The sequence below is a fragment of the Erythrolamprus reginae genome, chromosome 1, assembly GCF_031021105.1.
Source record: "Erythrolamprus reginae isolate rEryReg1 chromosome 1, rEryReg1.hap1, whole genome shotgun sequence".
Lineage (NCBI taxonomy): Eukaryota > Metazoa > Chordata > Lepidosauria > Squamata > Dipsadidae > Erythrolamprus > Erythrolamprus reginae.
Window position 1 is genome coordinate 67,356,466 of NC_091950.1, and position 19,916 is coordinate 67,376,381.

The following is a 19,916-nucleotide window of genomic DNA, read 5'->3' on the forward strand; positions in this document are numbered from 1 at the left end:
GAGCAGAAGCTACGTAGGATTAGATTAACAACTCTTGAGGCCTTCTTAGCGATGTTGTTGCAGTGGGCTTTGGCACTTAGATCTTTAGTTATTAGTATCCCGAGGTCCTTGACCGAGTGGGGATTACCTGTGATAATTTGTTTATTAAGTTTGTATTTGAAGTTCTGATTCTTTTTGCCGATGTGTAGGACAGAGCATTTGCTAGTTGAGATTTGGAGTTGCCATGTGTTGGACCAGTCAGAAACTGATTCTAGGTCTTTTTGTAGAGTAGTTGTGTTATCAGTGGTATTGAAGAGTTTTACATCGTCTGCAAAAAGAACACAGTTGCTTGTGATGTGATCACAAAGGTCGTTGATGTAGAGAATGAAGAGTGTAGGTCCCAGTATGCTACCTTGAGGGACACCGCTTTTAACAGGGACGGGTGTGGATATGGAGCTTCCTATTTTGACCACTTGTTGCCTGTTAGACAGAAATGCAGTAATCCAGCTGTGGAGGGATCCTGAGATGCCATAGGATTTGAGTTTTTGAAGTAGTTTGTCATGGACCACTGAATCAAAGGCTTTGGAGAAGTCAATATAAATTGCTTCTATAGATTTTCCTTGATCAAGATGAGTTGTCCATATGTTTTTGCAGTGAACGAGCTGCAGATTGCAGGATAGTTTATTTCTGAATCCAAATTGTTTGTTAGAGAGCAGATTATTAGTTTCTAGTTGGAGAGTAATTGATTGGTTTATAATATAACTTTACATGGAACGCAGCATAGTGATATTGGTCTGTAGTTATCGACAAGAGAGGGGTCTCCTTTTTTGAAGACAGGGATGACCATTGATTCTGACCATATCTTAGGAAGTGTGCTGGTACTGAAGGAATTTTCAAAAATTATGCTTAGTGGTCCAGCTATAGCAGAAGAGAGCTTTTTTAGGAAGTATGCACATAAACCATCTGGTCCGACTGATAGGAAAGGTTTAAGGTCACGTAATGCTTTTTCAACTCGGTCTTCAGTGAAGTCTATTTGGGTTAGGTCATTGAGAGAGTTTGAGGTGCGAGTGATGAATTTGGAGGATGAATCATTGCTGTTGACAAAGACAGAGCTAAAGAATGAATTGAGAAGGTTAGCTTTGGATGAATCATCATGGTATTCTTTGTTGTTGGGTCCTTTGAGAGGTGAGATAGGTCTAGAGTCCTTGAGTTTGTTGTTGACAAAGTTGTAGAAGGCACGATTGGATTTGGTGGGTAGAAGGTTTTCCTCTTGTATGCTGTGGTAGTTGAGACATTCTGCTTTTATTTGTTTGCATATGCTTTTATAACGGCTTTTGAAGTTTACTACTTGTCCTTTTTTGTTTTTATGCCAGAGAGATTTTTTTAAATTGTAATTTTCTTATTGAGATGGGGAGGTTATTTTTCTTGGTTGAGGCAGATGCAAATGGTACGTAAAGTCTGATGATTATTTTCATCTCAAGCAAGAATGTGTTGTAGAGGTCATCCATAGAGTTGCAGTTAGAGAATAAAGTTTGCCAGTTTAATGTTGAAAGATGGGCATCAATGAGTTCGTAGTTCGCTTTTTTGAAGTTGAATTTCGGAGTCGCGTTATTTGGGTGGATCTTAGTGTGGCTTAGGTTGAGGCTGAAGTTTATCATGCTGTAGTCACTGTCAGAAAAAGGTTCTTTTATTTCTAAGCCATATATTGTACTTTTGTTGTTGCAGAAGATGAGATCCAGACAGTTATCAAATCTAATATTGCCACTTACTAGTTGGTCAAGTCCCAGACTGGTGACTGTGTTATATATAGTAGAGTGGATAGGTTCCATGCTACATTCATTTAATGTCCAGTTAATATGTGGTAGGTTGAGGTCACCAAGGAAGATGATGGGGTGTGGGCAGTCCATGTTAGTAGATTCAAGATCCTTCAGGGAAATCCTTAGAGACATCCCCAATAGGCTATTTTAAGAACAGTTTCAACATGCTTCCTTATGTTATAGATTGTTTCCAAATGGTTTGACCAACTGGAATGTATCAAACAAGGAAATTTCATCATATCAGTTTTTAGAAAGTAGCTATTTAACAGCATTTATTCATAATCTCCAAATGGATTGGAAAGGGTTTCCTCTTGAGGATTTCCAAGACTTCATTCATAAAGTATTCTATTTCTCTGAAGTAATGATTTATTTTTCCAAATGGCCCACGGGAATCAGGATTGAGACAAATTGACACAGCATCAATGGCAATAATGAGAAACAGTTTACACTCCATTATTGCTCAAAACATTACTCGAGCAAATGCCATATGCCCACGAATCTTGAAGAACTGTCTTTCCAAATAATTCCAAGGATGCCTTCTCAAATAACCAGGTGACCATTTATGAGGACTGCCGCACGAATCCCAGCGACCGATTAGGTCCCACAGAGTGGGCCTTCTCTGGGTCCCATCAACTAAACAATGTCGGTTGGCGGGCCCCAGGGGAATAGCCTTCTCTGTGGTGGCCCCGGCCCTCTGGAACCAGCTCCCCCCAGAGATTAGAACTGCCCCTACTCTCCTTGCCTTCCGTAAGCTCCTTAAGACCCACCTTTGTCATCAGGCATGGGGGAACTGAGACATCTCCCCCGGGCATATACAATTTATGAATGGTATGTCTGGATGTATGTTTGTTTAGAAAATGGGGTTTTTAAAATATTTTTAAACAGTAATTTAGATTTGTCATAAATTGTTTTTCACTTTGTTGTGAGCTGCCCCGAGTCTGAGGAGAGGGGCGGCATACAAATCTAAATAATAAATGAAATAAATAAATATTACTTCCTATTCTTTCAAGGAAAAGCACAGTTCTCAACCACCTAAAGCACATCACAATATTGCAGCCAATAGATAAATCTTCCCGAAAAATGTACCAACATTGGCGGAGTTATCAGGCTGGAAGCTATACCTGCACTAGCAGTAAAGACATTACAATAGTACAGTTACAATGGGTTGATGACAAATTAAGAACATTTTATTCCATTCCCTAGACTCTGATTCAAAAGTCTTACTCTGTTGGGACTGAATAGTACATGGCTGCAGTTACACTAATGTACAGATATTTCTAATGTAACTCAGAAACTATTATTTGAAAGTAATTGTCCATTAAGTTCAGGAGGAATTTCTGTCATTTCATAGACCATACTGTCTCAATTCAAGATTAATACATCTATCATTTCTATCTAGTTTTGAAAAAGCAAAAGGTACTAAGATTAAATGTAAACCTTCAGAGTATCCGATGTTCTTATCTTATAAATTTATTAAAGTAATAATTGAAAGCATGGGAATCCACTGTGAACATATTCTCAGAAGTTACTTTGTCTAAAATCACTTTCACAAACAAAATGTTGCCCAATAATAGCCAAGAGTAAACAGAACAGACAGTTACAGACGCTAAAAAAGCCTCTTGTGCACAGTTGTATGTAACAAAACATGATTACATTCTTATTTCAAATGGTAAAAAGTGGCTGGGTTAATCAAAACTCTTCATTAGAACTTTTCCATCACTTTTAAGAAACTACATGAGGATAAAATTTGTTCTTGGAGCAGCTGCATTGGGAAAAGTTAAGCTTTTTTGCACTACTAACCTGGTTTAAACTTTTATATTCCACTATGCAATAGGAAAAAGATAAATAGGGGTAAAGTACATGGTTGCATTAGAATTGTTTTCCTGGAGTTTAATAGCATATTCAAAAGGAAGGATTTAGATCATGGAAATGGAGCAAGGGAGCACAAAAGCATCTGCTTTATCAAGTAAGTAAATAGATAGTTAGAAGAACCTAACAAAAACTGTCTGCTTTGCCCCCCAACAAATTAGGTAATTGGTTATAATTAAAACATTCTCATTAATCTCCTATTGCTATCACCCAAGGATGTAGGGCCAGTTATGAGATTTGTTCCAACATAACTAATAGCTTTCAAAGGAAAGGAAATAAGCAGAGAAAATCTGGATGCTCAACATCTGTCCAAGATGTCATGTCTATAGCATGTCCAAGATGTCATGTCTATAACAGATTCTCTTTAAAGCCCTATGTGGTTTATAGACAGTTAGGTGGGAAGCCATAAGGATTAGTTCTGAGCCCGACACTAACATTTTCATGATTTGGAGAAAAAGGTGAAGAGAATGCTGGTCAAATATTCAAGTGAAAGAAAGATGGGTAGAATAGTTTACATCCTTGAAGGCAAAAGTGAAATTCAGCATGCTATTTCTCTGCTACAGAAGTCAGCCAAAGTACTATAAATTTAAAAGGGACAAATGCAAATTCTCCTTACTTAGAGGAAAAATCAAGTGGAGATATATAAGATTAAGCAGTTTTTAAGAAGATGTTGGATAACCATCTGTCTGAAGTAGTGTAGGGTTTCCTGCCTAAGCAGGGGGTTGGACTAGAAGACCTCCAAGGTTCCTTCTAACTCTGTTTGTTGTTGTTGTTGTTGTTGTTGTTGTTGTTGTTGTTATCATACAAGGTTTGATAATAATATGCATGAAAGAGATCTTTGAATTCAACTTGATCTAAATGTTAATGTGTGCAATTGTAAATTTGGACTGCATCAACAGAAATATATATAAGATAAGCTTGAAATAGATCTATAGTAGTTTCCCTTCCTTTTCATTATCAGCAAAAATATGTTATATTTTTGTCACTCATGCCCTCATCATCTCGAGGTTTGGCTACTGTAACGCTCTCTACATGGGGCTACCTTTTGAAGAGTGTTCGGAAACTTCAGATCATGCAAAATGCAGCTGCGAGAGCAATCATGGGCTTCCCTAGGTATGCCCATGTTACACCAACATTCTGCAGTCTGCATTGGTTGCCGATCAGTTTCCGGTCACAATTCAAAGTGTTGGTCATGACGTATAAAGCCCTTCATGGCATCGGACCAGAATATCTCCAAGACTGCCTTCTGCCGCACAAATCTCAGCGACCGGTTTATGTCCCACAGAGCTGGCCTTCTCCGGGTCCCAGGGGAAGAGCCTTCTCTGTGGCGGCCCCGACCTTTTGGAACCAGCTCCCACCAGAGATTAGAATTGCCCCCACCCTCATTGTCTTTCGTAAACTTCTTAAAACCCACCTCTACCACCAGGCATGGGGGGACTGAGACATCTCCCCCGGGCCTATACAGTTTATGCATGGTATGCTTGTGTGTATGTTTTCTTTTTAATAATGACTTTTAATTATTAGATTTGTTTTATATTGTGTTATTATTGTTGTGAGCCGCCCCGAGTCTGCGGAGAGGGACAGCATACAAATCTAATAAATTGAATTGAATTTAATTGAATATAGAACATACACACACACACACACACACGCACACTGCATATATATATATATATATATATATATATATATATATATATATATGTATATGTATATGTATATGTATATGTATATGTATATGTATATGTATATGTATATGTATATGTATATATGTATATATGTATATATGTATATATACTATATAAATTGCAGAAAGTAATAGCTCTAAATTACCAAGCATTGATCAGTCTCATCTTGGAGCACTGTCTTCAATACTACATTTCAGAATTGATGCAAACTGGAACAACTACAAAGTACAGTACAACTATGTAGATAATCTGACGATTATAAACCAAATCCTATGAGGTGAGATTAAGAGTCCTTTTATGTTTGCCCAGGAGAAAAGACTCCTGGGTTGAGGAAGAATAGCATTGCCAAATGCCAGAAAGAATGCCACAGAGAAAAAAGTATTGCCCCATAGTTCAAGACATGGAATAACAGATGTCACTACAGAGAGGCAGATTTTAATTTAATGTCAGGAGAATGCCCCAGTGGCTGAAGATTGGAGAAGGTAAATCATTACTGCAATGCCAAAACAAGGAAACTTAACAGTGTGCAAACAATATAATATTCTTATAATTTCATATATTAGCAAAATAATGGTTAGGATCATTCAACGCAATTTAAAGCCCTATGTGGAAAAAGAGAGGGCAGTCATTCAAACTGTCTTTAGAAAAGGCTGGAGAGCCCACAATATTATTGGGGATGCGTGCAGAATAATTGAGAAAGCCAAAGAAGACCAAAAAGAAGTCATGACATAGTTAATGGATTGTAGAAAGGCCTCTAAATGTGTTGATCACATCAAATTGAAATATGCTCAGAACAATTTATTATCCTCTTGAGAAATTTATATATAGTGTCAACAGAATACGGTGAAAAAGACTGGCTCGAGGATGGCAAAGGAGTGTTGACAAGGCATTTACCTTCATTCATTCAGTCTACAGTATATGCCAACTGTATATTGAGGGAAGGTGCATGGGAAAAGCACGACCATGGTTTTAAATCAGGGAAAAACATTAGTTAACTTGTACGATGCTGATGACACTACCCTGATAGTCAAAAATGCAAAGGACCTGGAAGTCCTAGTAATAAAAGTGAAGGAGCACAGTGGAAAACATGGGACTAAAATTAAATAAAATGAAGGCCCAAGCTAATGACAATAGGTAGAACAACAAGCCTTAGAACTGATAATGAAGATACCAAAAAGGTAGATAGCTTCTGCCTTTTAGGATCAACAAACAATAGTAAAGGGGACAAGCAATTGAGAAATACACTGCAGGCTAGCAGTAAATCAGCCATGAAGACATTGGAGAAGATATTCAAATGCCACAATTATGGTAGGTTGTTCTACCTACAAAGATCAGAATGATACTACCATGGTATTGTTTGTGATGCTATGAAAGGAGAAGGTAGAGTTTGAAGAATCAGGATAGGAAGAGTACTGGCATCTTTGAACTGTGAATTATTTATCTCTGACAATACTATGGATAGTTAAGAAAACAAATAAATAAATTAGAATGGAATTGAATTGAATAGAATGGAATGGAATAGAATAGAATTCTATTCTATTCTATTCTATGAACTATTTATCTCTGACAATACTATGGATAGTTAAGAAAACAAATAAATAAATTAGAATGGAATTGAATTGAATTGAATGGAATAGAATGGAATGGAATAGAATAGAATTCTATTCTATTCTATTCTATTCTATGAACTATTTATCTCTGACAATACTACAGATAGTCAAAAAAAACCAAATAAATCATGAACAAAATCAACTCAGAGTTATCACTCAAGGGATAAGGGACCATATTAAAATTATAATAAGTACATAATATGTATTTCATTATTATGTGAATACTGAGTTTTCTGGAAAAGGCTCTAATACTGGGGAGGGAATGAAAGGTAAGAGAAGGGAATGAGCAGAAGCAAGGGGGATGGATTCAGTTTCAGTGGCAGTGATAGTACCATTGGAAGACCCCAAAAATCAGGCTAGGGACATACTGTACATAAGAAAAATTACCTTTATGGTCACTAAGAGTCAACAACAACTTGATGGGACATAATCAATAAAATACAGAACTTCTTTAAAAAGGAAGTTTAGAAATGAGCATTTGAAAAGAAAATACATTTAAACAAACATATTTGTAGAAAATAGATTCAAAAGTATATACAGTGGTACCTCTACTTAAGAACGCCTCTACTTAAGAACTTTTCTAGATAACAACCGGGTGTTCAAGATTTTTTTGCCTCTACTTAAGAACCATTTTCTACTTAAGAACCCGAACCCAGAAAAAATTCCGAGGAAATTTGAGCGAGGCACGAAGGCCCGGCCAGTTTCCTGCCATTCCCCCTTTAATCCTGGCCATCTGGGCTGCCAGAGAAGCCTTTTGGTGGCGCTTAAGGAGGCTTTGGCAGTCCAGAGCGAACGAAGAATTTTCCAGCGCCAAGAGAAAAGAAACGCTCCCTTTGCTCTGGGCAGCTGAGGAGTCACAAGAGCGAAGGAAAGGCGCCGGCTACAAAGCAAGCGAGCGAGAGGAGAGGGGAGCCCTTCAGCATAGGAAGGAAGAGGCAGCAGGTAGCAGCAACAGCAGCCAGTATGTGGGAGGCAGCCATGCCTCACATGTATTGGAGGCGCGTGCTTCTCCTCGCCGCCTCAGAGTCCCTCTCTTTTTTTTTTTTAATCTTTAAAGTTTTGGATTTTTTTTTATTCACCTCACCTCACCTTCTTCCATCGGCAGTGACTGTCCTCCTCCTCCCATTCAAATTCCAAGCTTTTATTTCTTTCCTAATGGGGTTTGCACACATTATTTGCTTTTACATTGATTCCTATGGGGAAAATTGCTTCTACTTAAATTTTCCTATGGGGAAAATTGTTTCTACTTAAGAACCTGGTCACGGAATGAATTAAGTTCTTAATTAGAGGTACCACTGTATTGATATAGAACTTTTATATGAATTATTAGCAGATACTGACAATAATGGGATTATGAATAAACATGCAAAGACAACATTGATTAGAAATAAATTGATCCATCAAGATTTAGAGAAAGATAATTTTTCAACTGTTCTTTGACAATTTATTTCAATATTAAAGGCCTCTCTTCTATTTATTTTATTTTTATTTATTTATTTTGTCCAATACACACTGAGGGTTTTAGTGGGTATATATCAATATACACATAGTAAAATACATGATGAAGGTTATAGAGGAGATACTCATAGCAAAATATATCTAAGAAATAATAGAAAAGAAGATATAGGAATAGAATATATCAATGAAAGAATAGAAGAAGAGATATAGGAATAGAGGAAAGGTATAGGAGATATAGGAGAGCAATAGGACAGGGGACGGAAGGCACTCTAGTGCACTTGTACTCGCCCCTTACTGACCTCTTAGGAATCTGGATAGGTCAACCGTAGATAATCTAAAGGTAAAGTGTTGGGGGTTTGGGGATGACACTATAGAGTCCGGTAATGAGTTCCACGCTTCGACAACTCGGTTACTGAAGTCATATTTTTTACAGTCAAGTTTGGAGCGGTTAATATTAAGTTTAAATATTAAATATTTAAAAATAAATTGTAAGAGAATATTGGGGGTGGGGGACATTTCTTATATACCGGTATGTTGAATTTTTCTTTTGTTAAATTGTAAACACTAATAACTTTGCTTTCATGCACCAAAATTCATGCATATGTTTTAAACCAGGAATCCCCAGTCCCAGGACTGCCATTTCAGCCCATTCGGAACTGGGCCACGCAAGTGCTGAGTGCTTGCATGTGTGTGTGTGTGTGTGAAGCTTCACCTGCCCAAGCAGTGGCCTCTTATAAAATGCAAAGTACTCAAAACACTCTGTTTGCAAAACTATATATAAGGGAATGCATGTCACAATAGATTGAGTCTAGATAAGATTCAGTTTAATGTAGCAGTTAAGACATCAGAGTTCTGGGCCTGCTTTAGGCATAAAAGCAGCTGGGTGACCTTGGGCCAGTCACTCTCTCACAGCCCTAGGAAGTAGGCAATGGCAAATAATTTCTGAAATCTTGACAAGAAAACAGCAGGGACTTGTCCAAAAAGCCACCGGGAGTCAACACTAATTTGAAGGGACAAAGAAAACATCTGTATGTACAGTATTGATGTGCACACATATTAAAAAATGAAGCAGATATACTTTTGTAGTTTGAAATGTATTGATTAGGAAACTGACAGAATAGCAGATTAATGACTACAGTTTACCACATCTTTAGCTTTTTTATTCCCTCATCCAAAATGCCTGTTATGGATAACATTTTATTCTTGAAATGTCAATATTAGTCCACAGAGTCCACGGAGAGGGGCGGCATACAAATGCAATAAATAAATAAAATAATAATAAATAAATATTAATCTGCAAAAATATTACAGATTTCTTGGCTTGGCACGAGCTTCGTAATTTTTTTTTAGAAGGTTGGTATTTTAATACCACCAAAAATGCATTGTTTTCAAAAGCAGAAAATGTTTGTAGTCTAAGAATATTTCTCTCTTAGAGAAGCAACAATAACTGAATGAAAGAGTGCTTGAATCTGCAGGATGAAAAGACTTAATTCAACTTCCACACTGATAAAAACAGAGTTAAGCATCTACTTCTGAGGGTGAAACATTTAGCAACATTTTTGGCACTCAGTAGATTTGTATTTGAGCCATGATGGTCCAGTGGTTAGAATGCAGCGTTTCAGGCTGACACTGTTCACTGGCAGGAGTTTGATTGTGAATGGCTCAAGGTTGACTCAGCCCTCCATCCTTCTGAGGACCCAGATTGTTGGGGCCAATAGGCTGACTTTGATAAACAGCTTAGAGCAGTGATTTTCAACCTTTTTTGAGCCGTGGCACATTTTTTACATTTACAAAATCCTGGGGCACACCACTAACCAAAATGACACAAAATGACATTCTAACACAGTACATATTATACATATATTATTATTATTTTATTATTATTTATTGGATTTGTATGCCGCCCCTCTCCGCAGACATATAGTTAATAATATAGTTCCTAAATGTATTTATACTCACGTAGTGTGAAACCTGGGCCTGTTTCGATGAACACAAAAGGACAGGAATGGTAGAAAGACACACACAAAGCTCTTCCTCAACAGTTCTCAGTTAGTTTTTATCGCAGTCAAGCTTGAGAAGCTCAGCTTACATAGATATGTGGTTGAAAACGAGAGCAATCTTTGTTGGCCAGAATAGGGAACTCCTTGGTGACAGATAACCAAAAACTGTCCAAAGGAAGATCAGCAAACTTTAGCTTTAAACCACAATTAGAAATCGGGAAAACGGAGAGGAGTAGCAGCTTCAACTACTCGCCACGGCCACACAATGACAAGGGTGCGGCAGCCCGAGCGGGGACCTTCCTGGGTGTGCAGAAGAGGCGGCCTGCTATTGGTTCATCGCTAGTGGTCAGTGCCTCCACTCTTCCTGTCTCTGATAGCTGGAGGGATTGTGAGGGGAATGTTCATGTTCGGATGGAGGCGGCTGGCAGCGGGCCGTAGTTTGGGAACCCATGTTTAATTTCCCCATGGCACACCTGACCATGACTCACGGCACACTAGTGTGCCACGGCACACTGGTTGAAAAACACTGGCTTAGAGAATGCTATAAATGAGGCTGTATGTAAGTCTAGGTGTTATTACTGTTGCTATGAACTAATATCCTCAAACATACTGATTGGGGAATTCTGGGATTTGAGGTTCACAGATCTTAAAGTTGCCAAAGCTAAACACTCCTGATTTAAATATGCAAAATTTGCCAATTCTACTTACTTGAGACTACCCAAGAGTCTAGAGAGTTCTGTACATCCCATTCTGGAAGGTGCTTTTGCTGAATATATCTTCCACGCATAAAAACAGACAGTTCTTCTGACCTCAGAACAGGGCTACTCTTGTATTACTTCCAAATTTTGGAATGCTTTTAGTTCAATTAGTGATTCTCACCCTTAACAATTTGAACAGGATGTAAAATAGATCTCTTTAACTCAGTCTTTTATACCTGGCACAATTGTTTTTTCCTAATTATATATATGACTCAAACTATTTTAGAACTTCTTTTTCTAAAACACATTAGACTATGTGAATGAGGTGGCAAGCATAGAAATCATATAATCTGACTTACCCAGAGCTGTAAAAACTGAAATAATATTGATAACCAGGATTTAGAAAATTCACTTAGGGTTTTGGTGCCAAATGATAGGACGGCAAGAAATATGTTGCTAAGGTTAGCAAAAGATACCATTAAGCCTTTATTGGGACCTATGCTGTCTAAATTCACATTGTCAAGTTGTTCGTTTTTCAACTGTAATCTCTCTTGAATAAGTATTGTATCTCATGATTCTTGACAAATGTATCTTTTATTTTATGTACACTGAGAGCATATGCACCAAAGACAAATTCCTTGTGTGTCCAATCATACTTGGCCAATAAAGAATTCTATTCTATATCCAAAATATTTAGCCATCATCAATTCCAAGATAAAACCTTATAGTGATTTCTGTCTGTCAGTCAACAAAAACAGTGTTTCATATAACCATTTCACTTGCATTTGCGCTCACCCAACCTCCTACCTTGAATTGTCCGTTTGAAGAAGGCTTTGCATGCTTCACAAGAGGCCACTCCATAGTGATATCCGGATGCAATGTCCCCACACACTAGGCATAGCCTTTTCGGGATGGCATTGAGCATATATTCGCATTTAGTGGGTGAATCTTCCATAATAGCACTGGCACAGTCATCGTATCGCTTGCGGCAAGGCCCACCACCAATCCCTGCACTGCCAAACATGGGTGGTGAGTCCAGGCCATTAGAATGGCCACCTATAGTGATGCCATAACCACCGCTGGCATCAGAGGAGCCACTAGGACTGTGATGGCTAATGGCGTCAATTCCAGAGGATGGACTGGATGGCTCAGTCTTGATGAAAGATCCACAACTGGAGGTCAAGTGCCGTTCATCTGTGGACATTCTGCCTAGCAGCCTGTGGGTTGCAAGAATAGAAAAGAAGCCCATTAGCTAAGGGAAACATCCTACCTAGTTTCCATAGATCCCCTTCTGGCTGCTGAATAATGCAATCACTGCCAGCATACTTTTTGGATAAAGCCCAGATAACTTATGTTAAATCTATAGAACGGGGGAGCAAAAATGGAAACAGTTACACTTGTAAATTGGGCAGCCATATATATAGTACATTAGATTTATAAATAAATAAATTTTAAACACAATAAAACTGAGGCACTGAAATTGACAGATTTAATTTCCTTAAACTTCCTCAACCAAGAGGTAACCAAAATATAGTTACGCCTCAAGACTTACAATACTGGCAACTGATAGAATTTTCCTCTAAAAACCATATTTGTTAAAGAGAACAATATACAAAAATGAATTGGGAAAAATGGTTTGAAAAAAAATTAACTGGGCAAAATAATAAAGGCATGCTTCATGGACATGAACATTCCTATGGAAAACAGTAATAATGATCACAAATTGATATGAAAATCTGATGGAAAAATATCAGTAAAACTAAAAGAAAGGAAGTTAACAAGCTCATTTGTCCTTGGCTTTTTAAATGATGTAAGATAGAAACATAGAAACATAGAAGTCTGACGGCAGAAAAAGACCTCATGGTTCATCTAGTCTGCCCTTATACTATTTTCTGTATTTTATCTTAGGATGGATATATGTTTATCCCAGGCATGTTTAAATTCAGTTACTGTGGATTTATCAACCACGTCTGTTGGAAGTTTGTTCCAAGGATCTACGACTCTTTCAGTATAGATAGTTCTAGGAAATAAAATGCATTCTTGACTATAACACCAAACCTGTTGTGTGTGTGTGTGTGAGAGAGAGAGAGAGATGGGGGACGCTTATGGGAAGCCCTGATTAGAAAGTCATTCTTTCTAATCAGGGCATCACATAAACGTGTGTGTGTGTGTGTGTGTGTGTGTGTGTGTGTGTGTGTGTCAGTTTCTTCTCAGTGAATCACTGTTTATATTTTTACAATAGTACAACATGATCCCAGATATTTATTCTTTTCTTCTGTTGCATCTGTTTAGAAATACACATATAGTGAGGGGGGGTCTGCTAAATTTTTAAGGACAGAGCAGACAGAGCAGCAGGTGAATGACTTTAGGAAGTCAAGAATACAACTTTCGCCCATATTCAGCAAACATCCCTGACACCACTGCGGTACAAACACGGCAATAAGATTTGAGATTTCTGCTAGCTGCATCCATCTTTGTAAGTTCCATATGAATCATTTCCTGGCTAATTGGCACGATTAGTGCTTTAAAAGCTTCATGCAATTTTTAAAAGCCAGAGCAATGAATCATTATCACACCAGTCCTACATGCAGATAATTTTCATGAAATCATCCTGAAAAGCCAATCAGGAGCCCTCTTTCCAACTTTTTTAAAGTTCTGGTTATGGTAAGAATTAAAACAAAACAAATGCCCAGGTCTTCTCCATAACAGAGGCATACATGCAGGATTTAGAGACTTATTTTTTTAAAAGGGAGAAATGATAGAAGATTGCAAAATAAAGAATATTGTGCAGAGAATTAATAGGGAAAATATACCCCTCTGTTGGAACACTAAAATCCGTGCAGTGGCTCACTATATGACGTACATTCAGGGCAGACAAAACCCCATGAGACTGATACAGAAGTCAAGGAAAAGAAGATCATTTCCTCAATTTTGCTGACGGACGTGATCTCCTTCTCCCTCTTCCATCACCCTGTCAATTCCATCAGTTAGTTTTATAATAATGCAATTTATCTGTTCATCATTTTTTTTCTCTCCCCATCCATTTTTTCTTTCTTTCATACAATGTCTTTTAGACTGCAACCTTGTACAAAGAGACTTCTTTCTATTTTTCACTTTTAACAAATAGGTGCCCAGTAAGCCTTTCTAAGAACCTTTTTCATTGAAGGCTGGAATAAAAATCCCATTAAATAAGGAAATAAAGAAAATGAAGTAACAAAATGAAGCTATTGAATTTGTTGCCCTCATACGTTATGGACCCTGAATGGGAGAGTTTTAGGATTTATCAAGAATTATTAGACTAAATATAAATATATAAATAGCTAAATAAAATTTCCATGTTCAGAAACAATATTGTGGTAAAAATTGATGCAAGAAACCAATAACAATGGAAAAACTTTTTCTTCTTGCAGTGCACCCTGATGCATAATAAATAAGCCTTGTACAGCTCTTATACTTTCATGTCTACCCTGTAAGGTTCATATTCAATTGACGCATCGTTCTAATAAATTGAAAAAAAAATTGAAACACCCCCCACTCATCCCCAACATTTGCTCTTTTGCTGGATCCATATAAAATGAACGTAACTATAAGGAAGACACTTAAAATCCAAGCTTGACTGGACTTTCTATCCAAGGATACATCCAAAACAACAAAAAAGAATTTGCTTGGGACTCTATACTTAAGGAAAGATGTTAAATGAGAGTTATTCAATCTTCTAGGAATCGATGAAGGCATCTCCATAGCTATTTCTGGTCTGAATAGGCTTACAAAATCTAAACATGGCACTTTTCATCCTTCCCTTTCCTTCTCTTTTGTTTAAATATTTTCATGGTTGTTCTCTGAACCCCTTCTAAACTGTCTCAGGAATAGTAATGTACCTAGACACCAATACTGAAACTGAAATATAGGTGGATTACTCAGGGGAACAGAGAGTCTGCTTCCTAAATATGAAGCTTGAACTATTACTTATAAAGTTGTCCCACTACTTGCTCACTAAGACTCTTATCAGGTTGCAGATTGGTATCACTTCTATCCCCTCAGATTTCTCTAGCGCAGCATATTAGACACTTTGCAATCTATTAGCTGTTGCAATACTTCCGGCTGTTTTCAAACTCATGGCCACTGGCAGAACTTCTAGGCAGTCCTAAAAGTTTCTCAGGCACAAACATCTCTTTTCCTAGTGCAACAAACACAAGCTGCTTCTGAGACACCAGGAGAACTCACCCAGAGAATAACTCCCTGAATTAGTTATAAGGAAAGCTTTCCATTTCAATGAAGAAGTTCCTGGAGCTTAACATTAAACTTTTTCCATTCAAAAGGCAATTCTGCTCTGATATTTACAGAAAGTAGAGAGTTGAATGGGACCCCTTGGCTCACCCAGTTCACAACGTTATTTAAGTTGCTCAGTGCAGAAGAGGCAGAGGTTTAGCAGGAAAAAAAATGGACGTGGAAAAAATATCAATGATGCTAGTAATTATTAAGCTATGTTCCCGTATCTGATTTCTTTTTTTAAAAGACTTGTCCTGAATAGACTGAGGATAATCATGGACATTTGTAAATTCCTTTGAGAAAGTAACTGAAAAGCAATAGACAAGATTAATCGAAAGAAGACGTTCACAGGAAGACGGCATTTGCATCTCTCTGTACTTATGGATGAGATGCATACAGTGGTTTAGAGGGAGGGGATACGATATTAATTGGCAAATTGGATTTGCTTGGAGAGTTCACTAATGAAACACTGGGAAGCTGGCGATTTTAGATCTTCTTGTTTTAGCTTCCTCTAGGGATGAGCTGCATAGAAGATGATGAAGTGATTTTGAATCTCTGGGATAATCTTAGTCTTGGATAGCTGGGCATGTGATATTATGGAATCAATAAATTAGGATTTCCTGTCTCAGGTTGATTCATGGGATGAGTTTTATGGTTTTAGAGTCCAAAGGGAAAACAAAAATGAATTTGCATCCCAAATTAATTAGCAGAATACTCAACTGAGCCATGCACATTGATAGTTTCTTGGTCTAAATATAGTTGCTGCAGCTTTTTTGATTCTGCCGCTGACAGTGCTAATGAATTAAAGCAGGAAAGTACATTCAAGGGTACTCAGATTGGTTGGATTGATATGTTCTTATTTCCACGTAAAAAATAAGGCTGAATATTACATATTGGATGTTGGGGAGGGTGGAATTAAATAAAGTTTACAACTTTTTCCCCCGCCATATTTTGATTATCTGTTCCTCAAATTAATTTCCAGAGGGCAAGGCTGACAACAAACAGGATATGCACACAGACTGCCTTGAAGTTGAAGTCCAAAATTAAGATTGTCCTAAAAATCAACACATTTTATAAAGTAGTATTGAATTAGTATCTTCCGTCCAGTAGCATACCTAGAAATATCATGTATTAGAAAAGCCTCTCTCTTCTGGGTCTAGAACTCTCTTCTAAAACATTAGTTTAACAGTAAGGTGGGTAAGAAGAACTGGAAATAAGGAAACTGGAAACAATACGTTTGTCACATAAATAGGAACCACATTTTGATAGTTTAGCTTTCTTTTTGTCCAGAAAGTGTATAGAATCCTGTCATGGTATATTGATAATAGAAACTGCTATATTGTAAAGAAAGAAAACAGAAAATAAACTAATTAAAACAAAAAATAATAAAACCTAAAAACAATGCTGATAGATTTAAAATCAGAGAACATTTTTAAGAAGCAAATATTCTTTCTCAGAAGAAAATATCCCCAGATTTAAAATCCCGTTGGATAATTTATTGGATTTATATGGCATCCATTTCAATAACCTGAGCAGCTTGTACATTCAAATACCAAATAAAATCCCAAAGTAAAAGTAAAAAAAACCATTTTTGTAATACAAAAACAATGTGGCACAAAGATAGTGTGCTCAAAGTGTATAAGAAACCATAAAAGCATATACTGAAGGAGCAGTGTTCATTTAGGAACATGTAGTTACTTCTTCTTGGTATTATTTCTCCATCATAGTTTCATGCAGGAAAATATGGCAATACTAACACAATTACCAAACAGATAAACAGGAATGATTTAATCCACTGAACATTTTATTAAAAGTTTATAGAGGGGCTAGATAATTTACATGATTAATTTTATTTATTTATCCAATTTGTTGGCTACCTGTCTTACCGAAAGTAACTCTATGCAGCTTACAATTATAAAAATCTGTCTGTCTGTCTATCAATCATCTATCCATCTATTAAAAAAATAAGTGATAAATGAGAAAATGATAAAGGGTAATAAAACCTACAGTAAACACAAATCCACAGCAAAAATTACCAGGATTATAAAAATACACACCTAAAACAGAGAGATAAGTTATTAGATAAATTTAGATATAAATAGTAAATCAAAGCAGGGGTGGATTCCTCCCAGTTCGGACCAGATCACCCAAAACATTAGTGACCTGTTGGTGACATCACAATGGTGTCACAGTTATGGTTCAGCCATTGCCAATCCATGGGCACTGCCACCTTTTTGTTGGATTTTTTTCCAAATGTTTTACTGTTTGGAGGTACAAATGTTTTACTGTTTTTCCGCTGCTGCTGCTTGAAAAAGAGCCCTCCCGCCCCACTGCCTCCGGGTTTATACTTATTCCTTCACCCAAAGCACAACTGATCAGCTCCTTAGCTATGTTTCCAGCTGATTATAGTTACCAAGCATGCATGGAAGCAGAATTGCACAAGCAGAGCAATCACATGCACGCAAAATATCGTGATGTGAACCAGTGATGAACGTAAGTGGAATCCACCCCCTGAATCAAAGATACAACTAGTGTAAACTACTGTATGTCTAAATGCTAAAATATGTTAATTCTTTTTTCAAAAGCAAACAAGATGGAACAGAAATATACATTGGTATACATTTCAAAACCACTATTAGAACCAGAAAGCAAGAGAAAAATCTGTTGTCATTACCTGGACTTCAGAATGAGAAAATACTTGGGCAAGAGGAGGCTATACTATAGAAGATGATCTTGATATAAGGGTTAGATACAATTGGAAAGCATTCCACCAGAGAACCAGAATCTTGCAATTTAATACAGTTTTAAAAGGTAACCTGAACTGGGACTGAAAATACTGTAATTGGAAGGAGTGTAGGTGACTGATTTGCATAACACCATTGCAACATCAGGTCCTATTCAGCTTGACTTCCATCTGGATCAGACACCTGTTCTATCCATGCCAGAACTAAATAGCCATGACAATCAGGTACTGAGCGGTGGTCCTTACTGAGCATTTTGTTGCATAAGTTATTTAAAGTCTCAAAAGCTCTTGCAACCCATTTACTTTCAGTGACAGGCTATCCTAATTGATCCCCCACATGGAAACTGTCACTGTTAATTTATATCTCAGGCAGAAATGAACTGACAATTACACATTGTAAATTTTTTGAATATTATTCCCTTCCAAATAGAAAAACGTCTAGTATATATTCTGCTCACATGTTACGACTGCATGTTTGCCACAATAACCAAATCTAATAAAATATGAAGAAGCTAGGAGCTGGTTCAGCACCCTGGACAGTTCTAAATGTGCATTCATTGAGATCTATAATACAGGACAGTCTGCTCAAATCTTCAGGTAGCTTGTGAATTTGGGGAATTGTTAACTTTTCTCAAAATTTAACTTTATATAAATTGAAGTGGGGGTAATGTAGTAAAACTGTATCAAATAAATGCCCCCATACAAATAAGAAATGTGATTTTTTTTTTGTTCCACTTTTAGAGGTTACCTCTCTTTGCTTAAGAATCCATTGATTATGCATTATTGACAAAATGGGCAATTGTTTAATTGCTTTGTATCAAATTTGCCTTATTGAAAATAAGTTATCGATAGCTGTTACAATAAAAGTATCTGCTTAAAAATGTTCTGCTGATTATATTTTAGAATGCAAAATGAGGCTAAACAACATTGCTTTGACATTACCCTTTTATTCTATATTGTTAGCTACCCTCTATTTAAAAAAATAAGGAGATTAAATTAGATTTATTGGATTTATATGCCGCCCCTCTCCGCAAACTCACTAAATTAGGTTGCAATCCTGCCAAAGTACTATTGAATTGTGTAAGATTTATTATTGAATAGATATGGATAAGGTAGCTTATATATGCTCAATTAATATTATTAGGAATGAAAAAACTCCTTTTTCTACCTAAACTGTTCTTTAAATTGCCACCTTCAGCACAATAATTCTTTGAGATAATTTCTTAGTAAAGAATATACAGTACTTCTCTATTCAAATAGTCCTTGATTTACGACCACAATGCAGCCCACAATTTCTGATGCTAAGTGAGACAGTTGTTAAATGAATTTTGCCCAATTTTACCATTTTTCTTGCCAGACTTTTTAAGTTAATCATTGCATTTGTTAAGTAAATAGCAAGGTTGTTAAGTGAATCTGGCTTCTGACTTTGCTTGTCAGATGGTTGAAAAAAGTGATCATATGAGCCCAGGATACTGCAACCATCATAAATCTGAGTCAGTGGCCAAGCACTTGAATTTTGATCACATGACCATGGGGATGCTGCAATGATCATAAGTGTGAAAAATCTGTCGTAAGTCTCTTTTTCATTGCTGTTGTATTTTTGAACTAAAAGAACTGTTGTAATTCAAGGACTACTTGTGTTCATACGTAAATGAAGGCAGAAATATTCACATCCAACATTTTGAATGTTTACATGTTTTACATGCATCTATTCATATATTCAAGAGAATATTAGGATTTTATGTGCTTAAAGGATAGGGCCAGGTATATTATCCCACACTGGGT

At 36.9% G+C, this 19,916-nt stretch overlaps 1 protein-coding gene across 3 annotated transcripts in view; it reads right to left on the reverse strand.

Annotated features, from left to right (window-relative positions):
- ESRRB (estrogen related receptor beta) overlaps positions 1–12,336 on the reverse strand; it is a 59,358-nt gene extending 47,022 nt beyond the window's left edge. For 2 of the 3 annotated variants that reach the window (XM_070733920.1, XM_070733911.1), the window contains exon 1: positions 11,927–12,323. In XM_070733920.1, the coding sequence (XP_070590021.1) occupies positions 11,927–12,323 (397 nt within the window). Of the gene's footprint in view, positions 1–11,926 lie in introns of all 3 variants that reach the window. The other variant, XM_070733902.1, reaches the window with a different exon arrangement.
- Positions 12,337–19,916: the final 7,580 nt, after the last annotated feature.